Source organism: Anopheles nili, chromosome 2 (genome assembly GCF_943737925.1).
Source record: "Anopheles nili chromosome 2, idAnoNiliSN_F5_01, whole genome shotgun sequence".
In the NCBI taxonomy this organism is placed as follows: domain Eukaryota; kingdom Metazoa; phylum Arthropoda; class Insecta; order Diptera; family Culicidae; genus Anopheles; species Anopheles nili.
In genome coordinates this window covers 14,951,911-14,964,469 of record NC_071291.1, presented here as the reverse complement: position 1 = coordinate 14,964,469, position 12,559 = coordinate 14,951,911, and the positions used below count along the sequence as shown (strand labels likewise).

At 39.9% G+C, this 12,559-nt stretch overlaps 5 protein-coding genes across 6 annotated transcripts; 3 read left to right on the top strand and 2 right to left on the bottom strand.

The window, feature by feature from the left end:
* Positions 1–3,355: 3,355 nt before the first annotated feature.
* LOC128720846 (40S ribosomal protein S3a) lies at positions 3,356–4,719 on the bottom strand. The gene is made up of 3 exons (XM_053814545.1): positions 4,372–4,719; positions 3,848–4,157; positions 3,356–3,719 (listed from the first exon to the last, which is right to left on the bottom strand). The coding sequence occupies exons 1-3, from the start codon at positions 4,710–4,712 to the stop codon at positions 3,561–3,563; spliced, it is 810 nt and encodes a 269-aa protein (XP_053670520.1). The 5' UTR covers positions 4,713–4,719; the 3' UTR covers positions 3,356–3,560.
* Positions 4,720–4,841: 122 nt separating this feature from the next.
* On the top strand, positions 4,842–5,719 carry LOC128731507 (mitochondrial import inner membrane translocase subunit TIM14). Its single transcript, XM_053824633.1, has 3 exons — positions 4,842–4,923; positions 5,003–5,242; positions 5,316–5,719. The coding sequence occupies exons 1-3, from the start codon at positions 4,921–4,923 to the stop codon at positions 5,427–5,429; spliced, it is 357 nt and encodes a 118-aa protein (XP_053680608.1). The 5' UTR covers positions 4,842–4,920; the 3' UTR covers positions 5,430–5,719.
* Positions 5,720–6,019: 300 nt separating this feature from the next.
* Positions 6,020–6,750, top strand: LOC128720441 (single-pass membrane and coiled-coil domain-containing protein 4 homolog). 2 transcript variants are annotated; one of them, XM_053814111.1, is made up of 2 exons: positions 6,020–6,151; positions 6,397–6,750. In XM_053814111.1, the coding sequence occupies exon 2, from the start codon at positions 6,417–6,419 to the stop codon at positions 6,597–6,599; it is 183 nt and encodes a 60-aa protein (XP_053670086.1). In that variant the 5' UTR covers positions 6,020–6,151; positions 6,397–6,416; the 3' UTR covers positions 6,600–6,750. The 2 variants fall into 2 exon arrangements, with proteins under 2 accessions (XP_053670086.1, XP_053670085.1); XM_053814110.1 differs by having other exon boundaries at positions 6,080–6,151; positions 6,358–6,750.
* Positions 6,751–7,271: 521 nt separating this feature from the next.
* Positions 7,272–8,018, top strand: LOC128731210 (uncharacterized). The gene is made up of 2 exons (XM_053824316.1): positions 7,272–7,490; positions 7,568–8,018. The coding sequence occupies exons 1-2, from the start codon at positions 7,296–7,298 to the stop codon at positions 7,790–7,792; spliced, it is 420 nt and encodes a 139-aa protein (XP_053680291.1). The 5' UTR covers positions 7,272–7,295; the 3' UTR covers positions 7,793–8,018.
* A 137-nt stretch (positions 8,019–8,155) lies between these two features.
* LOC128731209 (S-adenosylmethionine mitochondrial carrier protein homolog) lies at positions 8,156–9,155 on the bottom strand. Its single transcript, XM_053824314.1, has 2 exons — positions 9,087–9,155; positions 8,156–9,009 (listed from the first exon to the last, which is right to left on the bottom strand). The coding sequence occupies exons 1-2, from the start codon at positions 9,153–9,155 to the stop codon at positions 8,221–8,223; spliced, it is 858 nt and encodes a 285-aa protein (XP_053680289.1). The 3' UTR covers positions 8,156–8,220.
* Positions 9,156–12,559: the final 3,404 nt, after the last annotated feature.

Here is a 12,559-nt window from a genome sequence, read left to right as displayed (position 1 = left end):
GTACCATGAGCCTTACTTTGTAAACAGCACCTCCTGTCCAGTGTACTGCAAAAACATGATGCAAATATCGTTCATTAGATTCTAGAGATATTTTGGATATCGTACTATGGAAACTAAATTTTCGAAAAACTTAGGTCAGCAGTAAAAAGCATCTTAAGCAAAATTTAAGTTACATCAAATCATTGCAAAACGCAATGATATAGATGAGTTTAGAAAATTTACTTCAGTCTCGTCATCTATTCGTGTCATCACTAATGTATAAAAAAATCATTCTTTAAGATTTTTAAGAGCTAGCGTACGTACCCCTTATTATCCTAATTTTTAGTTCCAACTTCATATCCGGTAATACCAATTAGGTGTTGTACTACAACCTTATCTGGAAAAGAAACAAGGCGTAAACAATATTAGCCATAACAAGTAGTGTAAAATTTTCGAGCTAATATGGACAGATTTCGCTTTGCGTCATAAATTAATCAGATGCCAGTAACATCGTAGGTAAAATTAGAACGTCAAAATCGTTGCAAAACGCATCGATGTAGCTGACGTATTTCAATTTTACTTCAGTCTCGTCATCTAGTTTCATCATTTTAATTTAAAACAGTTTTTTGAAACATTTTGTGAGTTTTACTATACTACTTACCAAAAAATCCACGTTTAACAAAGGCGCAGTACATAGCCTTTACATAGCGGCGTAATATAATTGCAATTACGTACGTTCCAAAAATGCACCATCTGTAAGAGGAAAAAACACTAGTCAAAGAATTGTGCAGACAAAAGAGAGAGCAAAAGATGTTTTGCTTTCTACCTTAATACTTAAAACATAATATTCTACCGTTCAATACGTACCTTTTTTCATTACTTGCTAAGCCAATACTACCGTACACTTGTGAATCTGTAAAAGAAAGAACATACATGAATACAGAACAGATAGAAGAGATCTGTTTCGTTTGTGCTTGGATTGTTTTCAGATACATCATATTTAGCGTAGGAAGATGGAACTAGTTTTCTTCAAATTTGTATCGAGAGAGCTGGGTAATGGTATCATCATAAGAGAGGGTAAAACATTTAGTATTCTACTAGCGTTTAATACGTACCTTTTGTCATTAGTTGCTAAGCTAATACTACCGAACACTTGTGAATCTGTAAAAGAAAACAAAGAAACAACATACGTGAATAATATACAAATAGAAGAGATCGATCTCTTTCGTGCTTGCATTGATTTCAGATACATCTTATTTAGCGTAGGAAGATGGAACTAGTTATCTTCAAATTTGTATCGAGAGAGCTGGGTAATGGAATCGTCATAAGAGAGGGTAAAACATTTAGTATTCTAACGTTCAATACGTACCTTTTGTCATTAGTTGCTAAGCTAATACTACCGAACACTTGTGAATCTGTAAAAGAAGGCAAAGAAACAACATACATGAAGAATAAAATACAAATAGAAGAGATCTATCTCTTTCGTGCTTGCATTGATTTCAGATACATCTTATTTAGCGTAGGAAGATGGAACTAGTTATCTTCAAATTTGTATCGAGAGAGCTGGGTAATGGAATCATCATAAGAGAGGATAAAACTATTCGTATTCAACCGTTCAATACGTACCTTTCGGCTATTGATCCAGTTTATTTCCTCTACCAAATTGATATCCTTTATCTGGAAAAGGAGAAATAAAACATTAATTCCGGCAATATTGACACACAAACTTCTATGAAGTCGTAAAAAATCACTTCAGTAAAATATTAACGCGTAGTTGTTAATGGAACAACAATTCTTTTCATGTTTGTATCAATGTGAGCTGAGTTATGGAATCATCATGAGATATCATAAGGAATATGAATGAGCGTATAAAATATATGATTAAAACTTACATTTTACTTAGAACTTAATTTTCCGTAATCATTTCTTGAATTTCATGTAAATCTGGAAGTAAAAAAGAAAACCCAAATGAATAAAAACAATCAACTCAGAACTTGTTTTTTCTGTGCCGCATTGATTTGATATGGAACCAATTGTCGCCATCAGTATCATCGTGTGAAAATTGTAGAAAGATAAGTAGTAGACAATATAATATGCAGACTGGTAATACATACCTTTCGATAGCAAATGCAGTGTATCTTTATCAAATATGATCCTTAATCTGAAAAAAAGATAAATAACAAATTAATTCTAGCCACAAATACACAAACATCGATGAAGTCGAATATTATAACTTCAGAAAAGTATTAACGCGTAGTTGTTAATGGAACAAGAATTCTTTTCATATTTGTTTCAATGTGAGCTGAGTAATGGAATCATCATGAGGTTGTATGAATACAAACGAAGAAAAGATTTGAAACACAGTATAACACGTTAACTGCCAATACATACCTTATGATAGCAAATGTGGTATATCTCCTCTGCCAAATTGATAAACTTTATCTGAAAAGGGAAAAATAAAATATTAATTCCAGCCATATTGATACACAAACTTCTACGAAGTTGTTAAAAATTACTTCAGTAAAGTATTAACGCGTAGTTGTTAATGGAACAACACTTCTTTTCATGTTTGTATCAATGTGAGCTGAGTTATGGGATCATCATGAGATTGTGGAAAAATTAAAATTAAAAAAGAACAAATAATAAAAACTTACTTTTTTATTTCGATTGTTGTTCCTTGTTGATTAAATTCTACGTGGCGTGACCTATAAAGATAAAAAATATACGTGAATAAAAACATGCTTTTTTTGCCTTTCATGGGGTACAATAGGGTTATAAAATATAAAAAATAGTATTACAATTATTTAAACTATATAGAAAATGTTTCCTACACACCTCAATCATATTCCTTAATATGAGACTTCGTATTGGATCAAACATCACCCTCCTTGATTATCTATGGACAATTCAGTAATATCTGAAAAAAAAAAACAAATTTGTTTCAAATTAAATAATATTTTTGGGTGTAGTAACTCATCAATTAATGTATACATTTCTGTGACACATATAATAATCAGACATCTTCATTGTACTCGTTCATAATCACATGGATTCAGAGACGAGAAATAACAGTTATGATTTGATTCATCATATAAAGAGTTAAGAATAACTTATTGGAAATAAGTTGGAATAAAGTTAATTTGACTCACCTTGATTCTCCACTTTGATTGACCATCCAAGCCAAGAAATGAATTCTGAAAAGACCAAGATGAATGTTAGAGAAGATGATTATCATAATTTCAGCGAACGCTACTCACATTGACCAGCATGAACACGGATTCGCAATTGCTGTAAGAAAGGAAAAACCTAGTTTCTTTCTAGAATCAATATATTATATAGCTGAATCATCTGATGAAAAAAAAAGAATTTTCCTGTGTACACAACGATCCTTTTGTTGTATTTCCTTTTCTTCGTCATAGAGCTCTGCCGACACATATTTTCTTATTCGGTCACTCTTATACTTGTGGAAAAATTACTTGTTACATTCGGACATGTTATCCGCCGATCCACCGGGTGTAAGATGGAAACCCCGATGCTTTTCGCGATCACCGACAGACTACCGTTACGCATTCCGCAGATATTTAAACGGACGCCTGTACTGGAGGTTCGTAGCCTTCTGGACGGTCAACGACGACGCCAGAAGCCGCACCAGTCGACACTTCGGCAGCCTTGCCACCGCCATCTCCATGTAATTCCATCAAGCTGGACAAATCGAATCGCGGCTTCTTCAATACCTTGACCTACAACACCAAGAAGCACCGGGTTTTTATCACGTACGTCACACCGATAGTTACAGTTAAGAGCGTTTTCCGTGGTCTTCGTTTGCCAGCGGAAATCATATCACTTTCACTACAGTTTCAACTCTTACCTTGCGAATGTAGACGTCGTGCAGAGGGTACACGACCTGGCACGCCTTCTCGATATCCTTGGCGATGGAATCGGGGAGCAGTTTCTCTACGACACCCTTCAGATCCGTGTTGGTAATCTCACGCTTAATGATGGCGGTCATTTTCGCGCGAATGTTTTTGATCTGCGAGTGCTGGGCGTAGCAGGTCTTACGCTGCGACAACGCGTCCTTGATGGTGAAACCAATGCAGAACACACGCAGCATGAAGCCATCGGTGGTCTTAACATCGACAGCGCACTCGATCAGGGTTTGCCATTTCTTGACCATGGATCTATAAGTGAAATAAAGAAATCAATAACCGACGTTAACACCAGCAACACACTTTATCCGATGATGCCATAAGATTTATGCGCTGGCAATAAATTAAGTGCCGGTAGTCTTAGTGACTTCCTATGCAAAGCAAACCGTGGCATGCGAATGATGCCGCATCGTGTTGACATTGCCATCTGACGCGGCATACCGGGTTCGTAGGTAATAGCACTTACCGCAGCTTGTCGGTCGTAAGGTCCATACCGTGGAAATTGGTAAGAACATCGCGACCGTTCACGCTCTCAGCAACCAGCTTGAACTTGCGGAAAGATCTCTCCGCATCGGGTTCGTTTTGCAGGTCAGCCAGCGACACCTCAAACACGCGGCCCTTCAGACCATCCGAGGCGATGCGCGTGCCCTGGGTACGATTAACCAGGGTTTTGCCGACCTGGCGGTTCTTGAACATGTTCGGGGCCTTGACATCGTACCAGTCCTTACGCGTGAACGGATCCACAACCTTCTTTTTCGAACCTTTCTTGCCTCCTTTAGAGACACCCTTATTTTTGCCGACCGCCATGGTTACTTTCACGATCAAAAAGAACGGAAGTGGGAGCTAAATGACAGTTCGTGTCATCATGCCACTGAACTGAAATTTCGATGTGCCGCTTGTGACAGATGTGATGCTTTCGAAGGAAATAACGTCATTCATTTCGCTGCATGTTTTGTTTACATTTTCTAGAAGAAGTACGTGCTCCGGTGCTGAGGGATTTGTTTTTAACAAAAGAATGGTAATATTATTTTTCGAATTGCAATTGCGAACGTATTGCGCTAATTTAACATAACGTTTATTTTCATACTTGATTTCAGACATCATCCATAATTTTGGCTGGTCTGGGCCTTGCTGTAGTTGGCTACGGGGGCCGTGCGCTAATGCGTCAAATGCCAAATGCAGCTACAAAAATGCAAGAAGCTCTCAAAAACCTCCCTAAATTCGATGCGGAAATGATGGCAAACTCGAAGTACTATCGCGGTGGTTTTGAACCAAAAATGAATAAACGAGAAGCTTCTCTCATCCTCGGCGTAAGTCCATCTGCATCCAAGGGAAAGGTGCGTATGAAAAATTAATATGTTTTAAACAAATGTATTAACATCAATTGATTCCGTTGTTTTATGATATAAGGTTAAGGACGCACATAAGAAAATTATGTTGCTGAACCATCCTGATCGCGGAGGTTCTCCATATTTAGCAGCCAAGATAAACGAAGCGAAGGACTTCCTTGACAATACAAAGTAAATCGAGATTAAACTAAAAAAATTGTACAAAAATCGTTGGGAAGATAAAATAGCACGTTAGTAGCATAAGTACGTAAAATGTTTGAATTTCATTTCCAAATAATATGTTTGAATACTATGTATTATAGTTGCGATGCAATATAGTTAAAACATAATTATACGGTAGTAGCGGTTGTTCATCAATTTTACTACTATTAAAATTTCTTGGAATCTTTGATTCTAAGCGTGATAAGCTAGATTAAAGGAATTATATCTATAACAAATCTTTTTAGATGTTTGAAACCTAACTTCATGCACAAAATTATGCATTAACTAGTTTACAAGGCGACATTTCAAATTATGATGTAATCGACATACAAGAGAATTCAGTTGAATAAGATCAATTCCGATTTGTTTACCAACATATAGTAGTAATGGATTTTTTAAAGTTTATAATTTTGTTCTATTCAAGGTTTAACACTTTGTAGTTAACATTCGCTTAATGCTTAATTTATCTTGCATTTGATACCTTCCATGTTTACGGTTGGATCATTTCACTCTCGGATTATATAGGAGCAAAGGATCCGACTCAATGCGTACGTCACGGTGCAAAACATCATGAAGTACCGCTAATCCACTTCACCTGATTTCTGAAATCAATTTCTAAGACCTGTTTAAAGTTGTAACAGCTGTGATAAAGTTGCTACGTGTCGTTTTCAAAGAAGGTTTTAACTTCACTTCTAGGTAAGTTTAGTTGCATTCACAAAGGCCAAAAATCTATGGAATACGTAATACCATTCCGGCTACTGCTAAAATTCAAAAGATTCCAGCGTGGCACTTGATTGTTTTTTAGAATTGTGCGTAAACACGCTGGAAATGTGCATGGCATGATGAGATAGCTTATCAACAGCTAGCATTACTTTAATATTTCCTATCGTTTTTGCGAACAGATTTGACACCGTATTAATCATCTTACTACGTTTTGCCAGCCACCAAAAAGTGAAACGAAATGCGTAAGCTTCGAGGAGGACAGACGAAAGAATCGCGCAAACAGCGCCAGGAACGCAAGGAAGAGAATTTGAAAATTCAGCAACAGTTGAAAACAATAGTACTGCCTACTGTCGTCGTGATTTTCTTGTGCATAGTAGTGTACGTATTTCTAAAAACTCGTCCACGGTACGAAGAGCTGTAGTGAATATTAGATAGCAAACAAATAGGATAATGTTCTACGGCGACCTTAACGTTTATGTTTCTGCCAATGCGAGTCTGCATTTCGACGAAGTTTCGCTGCGGAGCTTATGTAAAAATGCAATATTTTTCAACAGTCACAATGAAATGAAAGAGGGCACAAATTAAACATTTTTACAGTATTTTGTGAATATATCAATAATTCATATAGACATAATATCTGCATGGTGTATTTCCTTGGTAGTTTAATCCGAAAAGATCGACCGTACTCGTAGATTGCAATAAATCACATGAAGATGCACTTCTTACAGTAACGAAAAAGAACAAGTTTGCAGTGAAGACAAATTATGATTGTTTTATCAAGGATTCAACACGCATAAGCAAACGTCACATCTTATCGGAATACTGCAGATAGGAGTAATGTCACATTTCTTCGCGTTCTGAAGCGGGCAATTAAGAAGGAAGTAGAAAAATTGCTTTCACGAGAGAGCTGCCCCGGCACGAGCATCGTACTAATTGAATTATACTAATAGTCACACAATAAACACAATACACTTTGTTTGGCACGACTCTTGCAGTGCAAGGAGAACAACGAATGCGCGTAGATTGTTGCGTGTATGTAAGAAGTAAAATGCATTACTAAGTATTGTTTACAGTGTCGTTCTCGTGATCGTTTCTACGAAGTACACAAAGTTATAAGATGGACTCTACCATTAAGCAAATAGTAAAGCCGCTAACGGCAGAAGGGAGTCTTCCAACCGTCACGTTAGAATCATCCGCTCCGGTAACGGAAAGCATTAACGTCGCAAAACGATACGCAGATCGTGCGGATAACCTGTACTTCCTGTTCATTCCACTGGCCGTCTTGGTCACCATCATGTTATTATCCGTTGTGGTAAGTAAGCAAAACACAATGATGCTCCTCTAGAACAATGATTCAGTTGTAACGGCAACACTTGAAATATATTGCAGGTTTACTTAATGGCTAGACGTCGCCATAAGATTTTGTCCAAGTACAGCTATGTTCCAAGTTTTAGTTTTGAATCGTCTGACCTCGACGATGAACGAGAGGACCGTGAGACAGATCATTTACTGAAAGGGAGCAAACTTCGGCTCGAAGAGTCACCTTTAGAGAGCCCAACCAGTGCAAATCGTTCCACTGGCATGTATGGAGGTAGCCGTGAGCTGTTTGCCTAATACAATTAGGAATTGTCCCACTTTATCGCGACCATTGGCTCAGTAGGTCAACGCGTGAAGAAGTTAACAACTTAACAGAAATGGTTTGTGATACTTAAAGCAATAGGGAACCATGCAATTTCAACGAACCAAAGATACTACTACGGCACTAACGAACGAGGCAGGGTTTCAGGCCGTTTGCTATCAAACGTTCAACGAACGGTTCGAAATGGTATCCCGGAGGAGTGTTCGATATAGAATCGCTTAATACGTCGTATCTCATATGTGATATAGCCATGTGAAAACGGTTCGCATTACCAGGGCCATTGATTAATCTACATTTGTTCGTCTACGGTTTATTAATAAATCTAATTTATATTGCATTCAACACTAACAGCGATTGTTTTTAGTTCTCCTTCATGTACGCAAACGACAACAGCGATGTTTCATTAGCTGTTCTCATTATCGTCCAAGAATCGTCTAGTGAGATCATACATGCCAAAAAATATGGCACCACCGAGGGTGATCCATGTAACGCGCGGAACAAATCCGGCAAATACACCTCGAATTCCACGCTCCCGGTATATGCTGCGCAGTATTCGTCCCATTCCGCCGACACGATTGCTGTCCGCTAGCATGATACGTGTTTTCGCTACGTCCAGCGGTGTCGTCAGACCAGCCGCAATTCCTCCCGAAACGGCACCGCAGATCGCCACCGACACTGGAGTTAGCGCGGTGCCGGTCACATCGGTCCAGTGTAGCTTGAAGTATTCCCACAGTGGAAATTGAATCAGCGAAAAGGGTATATCGCGCATCACGGTCGTCCCAAAACCACGATATAGACCCTTGCGAACACCTTCCTTCTTTAGCGCTGTGTACAGTATTTCTAATGAGGATGCTCTACCGCTTTGCAGCATTGCCTGCCGGCGTTGTTTTGCTATCTCTATTGGCACGCGAATTAGACAAGCAACAACTTCAGCCGCTGCTGCAGATACCATGTGTACGTACGGAAGCTGCTCGGGGGCCGCGTATTGGCGGAGGTGCGTCTTCATGGTTTCGTACGTGCAGAAGAAGAGAGCTGATGTTGGTGCACTACCAGCCGCGGCGGGTGCAAGACCTTTGTAGACACCGCGAAAACCACCGGAAGCGATGAAACCACGCTCACTTTGCAAACGCGTTTTGATTGTATCAATGGGAAACAACACTACATCTACTACTATTCCGGCAACTCCACCTGCCTAGAGGAGAAAATAAATCGGGCAATTAGGTTTTGTCGCCTCTAAAAACTGAGAAAGCGAAATAATAAACGCATTACTATCAGCGATGACCAGTAGATGTTTTTGCCGACAAGGGGTGCACCAATTGTTGCTTCTTCCAGTTCCATGCTGTTTTAAGTTTGTAGTTCGATGGCACTATGTCACCGGAACTAACCGGATTCAAATAAAATTCAAACTAAATTGATTTGCTTCTGAATCGAAAACACATCGGAAGTTATGCAGGACATTCGTGACTGTATACCGGTGTAAATTTCGGTGAGTTTGTTTAACATAATGACAGTTACATCGCAGCCAGCGGTATTTGTTTACATTATTTCGACTGTTTGTAAAATGAACTAAATGAACACAATGTACTGTACTGTAAATGTGATTCATTAGCAGTTCATCTGCTCGACAGTCATGAGCAGCATCAAACACGTGCCATTTTTTAACTAAATTTTGAAATTCAAACTTTTACCGATTTTTATACAAAAACAATGACTTATCATTTTTTATTCGTACTTCAAGCTTATCCTAAATGCTTAAATCGCTCAAATCTAATTTAACTAGACATAATTCCCATAGAAATATTCAACTGCCATATCCAACACATAACAAAATAGAACTACTTATATTACGATTGACCATCCTTGATTTTAAAAATGATCCTAGTTGCTGTATGACCATCCTTGATTTTAAAGATGACCATCCTTGATTTTACGCTAGTTTGCTGTACTCTGTGCGACCGCGGGGTAGGAGTATTTTCCGCATCGTGGTCATCATTCGTTTGCGTATGCTGCCAATCCTTCTGCGTGATAAACCAACCATGACATCCTGCCCTAAGCATGATTTGGTTGGATGTACGGCGCTACCGCCGGTTTTCCGTTTCCTGCTCATTCGGGTGAGGGAACCGCGCCGTAGCAAATGGGGCGATTTGCGTGGTGTTAGCGGTTGAGTTTCTTCCCGATGAAGTGTGAAGCTATCGTCGAACTGATCCATGCACGATTGATCAAGCTGGCAGGAGCGCTTCTGTACCGTTTGTCCGATCGACAGCCGGTTTGAGCCGGTCAAGGACTGCCGCGTACCGTTGTCGAGTGACCGAAGCAACCGCCTGGCAAGTGGCGGAATATCGGCCGACTGCTTCTTCAGAAGATGCTGCGGTCTGAGCTTGCTCGATCGAATCGGTGTCCGTAACGGCGATGAACGTTGGAAGTTCGACAGATTGGCCATTATCGATGCTTGCTAGTAGATGAAACGGATTGCGAACAAAAATCTCGTTGGTTTACCAAAGCAATTTTGGAATTTCGTCCTTCAGCTCTGGTCGGATGCTGCACGATGACTGATGCTGCTCCACCGATCGTGATCATGTTTTAAACTCATTCGACAGGTATGCCGCCCCAGCAGGCTACCCGTTTGTGATATGAGACGCGATACGACATCAAGAACTCCTTCGTTGTCTGGGCAAAACAAATACAACTCGAGCTGGTGCGTTTGCTTTGTTTTGACTTCACTTTGCTTGCCCTGCTCGTTGGGGGTGGTGGTTTACCTGTTCCAGACAACACTCATTTGTACCCTGGTAAAGCCTGTCGGTAGACAGGACTCAACATGAACTGGCGAGAGAAGAGCTTTTTAGACCGACGCCTCACATTTTCCTATGATTTCCATTCAAGCATCCGCAACAGTTTTACTGCTCGATCGTTCAAAGTATGCGGGCATCATTACCATAAAGCCACGTCAGAAGTAGCGACAGAGGACGAACGTCGCGAAGGTCCCTTTCTTGCCGGAGGCTACCGGGAAGCTACCTTTTTGGTTTTTTATTTTGATCCTTCGGTTACACCCCCCGTTTTCCAGAGGTAGATGGAGAGCGACGTTTATTTGACTTGCTTTTTTTTACATGTCACTTTTTGCCTGTATGAATCTAGGACAAAGGATTGATGCATAGGTGTTAAAACGGGGTTTGTCACGTGGGGGATGCTTTTTCAGAATAAGGACCCCTGTTCGCGATCCGATATATTATCGCAAATTCTTCGCAACTTTTTTAGTTTTGCGGTGCCCAGCTAATAAAAATCCACGCCTACTTCGAAACAAAATCGGTAGTGTGGAAGTGGTGGTCTCCTTATTTCATTAGTAAGCGCGATCTTGGGACATTAGAAGGAAAGATTTTTTTAAAATAAAATTATCAACATACTAGAAGAAAAGGTTTCAAAGCTTGCACTCGTATAAATATACAGGACATAAGGATGTGCTCCAAACCAAACACCACCTGATCCAAAGATCCTCAAATTCAAGGTACTTATCACATCCAAACTATTACCCTTTGGCTGTCGCTGTCTACCTCTGACGAGGCCCGAATGTATTGTATTCGTTCCAATCGATTGAAAGGCCAATTGAACGGTTTTAAAATCCCGAATTCGAATGCCCCCGTTTATACTTTTGTTTGCCGCTTCTCCCAAGTGCTATAACAACAGCAAATCGTTTATGTTGCTGCCCGTTTCTGGGCTAGGCCGGACTGTGGGTCACCCGTACCATCACAGCCCGAAGCATTGGCAAGGCTATGGTGCGACCCATCGCCATGTTTCGAGTGTGTCCTTCTAGTCTCGGGCAGTAATGTATCGTCTCGCAAAAATAACCATCCAGAGCGTTCACTCAGTAACCTGTCGTGGTACAGAACTGCCTGCCGGCTTGCTAAACGACGGGAATTTCCCGTCATTTTGAAGCGACAACGTCTCCGAACCTTCGATCGATCCTAGTTTTATTAGTCCCGTGAAGAGTCTCGATCGATCGTTATTTTGTTTCTTTTTCTCCCGACGCTTTCAATTACATATTACGTGAAAACACTCGCGCGCACGGCTATTCAACGAAATTGTGTGGCCTAATTGCCTGACCCATCTTCGCTAACCAGAACATCATTAGCTGCAAAGGTTTGAGTTGAGGTAAACGCCATAAAGCCATTCTTGAAACGGAGTGCACTATATCCTAGACCCACCGATATCCTTTCTAAGTATCACGCCAGGTTGTTTTATGCAATTTGATTGTTTTATTATTTCATTTACATTTCCTTTTGTTTCCAGATTTTGTTCAGTCGGTACGTATAAGCAAACTAGTGATGTTTGTAAGGAGAATTCTAGAACGCTACCTAATTCATGCAAAGAGTTCAATTATTCAAAACCATTTTTTTGTGATGTAAATTCCGTTGACGCTTCATGCTGTGTGTTTAACAAGAATAAATGCTGCTGAAATAGACCTACATACTAAGGTATGGCGAGTGACGAATGATCGTCACCGTGCTACTGGCGAGCAATTGAGTGATGCTGTTTTCATTTTCTGAGTATTACGTTTTTTTAGCTACTATCTGCAGAACTTCTTTTCTGCTTTTAGCACTTTAAATTGTCTCTTTCACAAAGAGATGTACACACGCTGATACCCACTTCGTGTCGGCAACTCTTATTACTAAAATTCTTTTCTTTGCTTTACTAGCAATCGCACGTGACTGGGGGTTCATTGTGAGGTCTGAATTACTGGGCTTCAATTC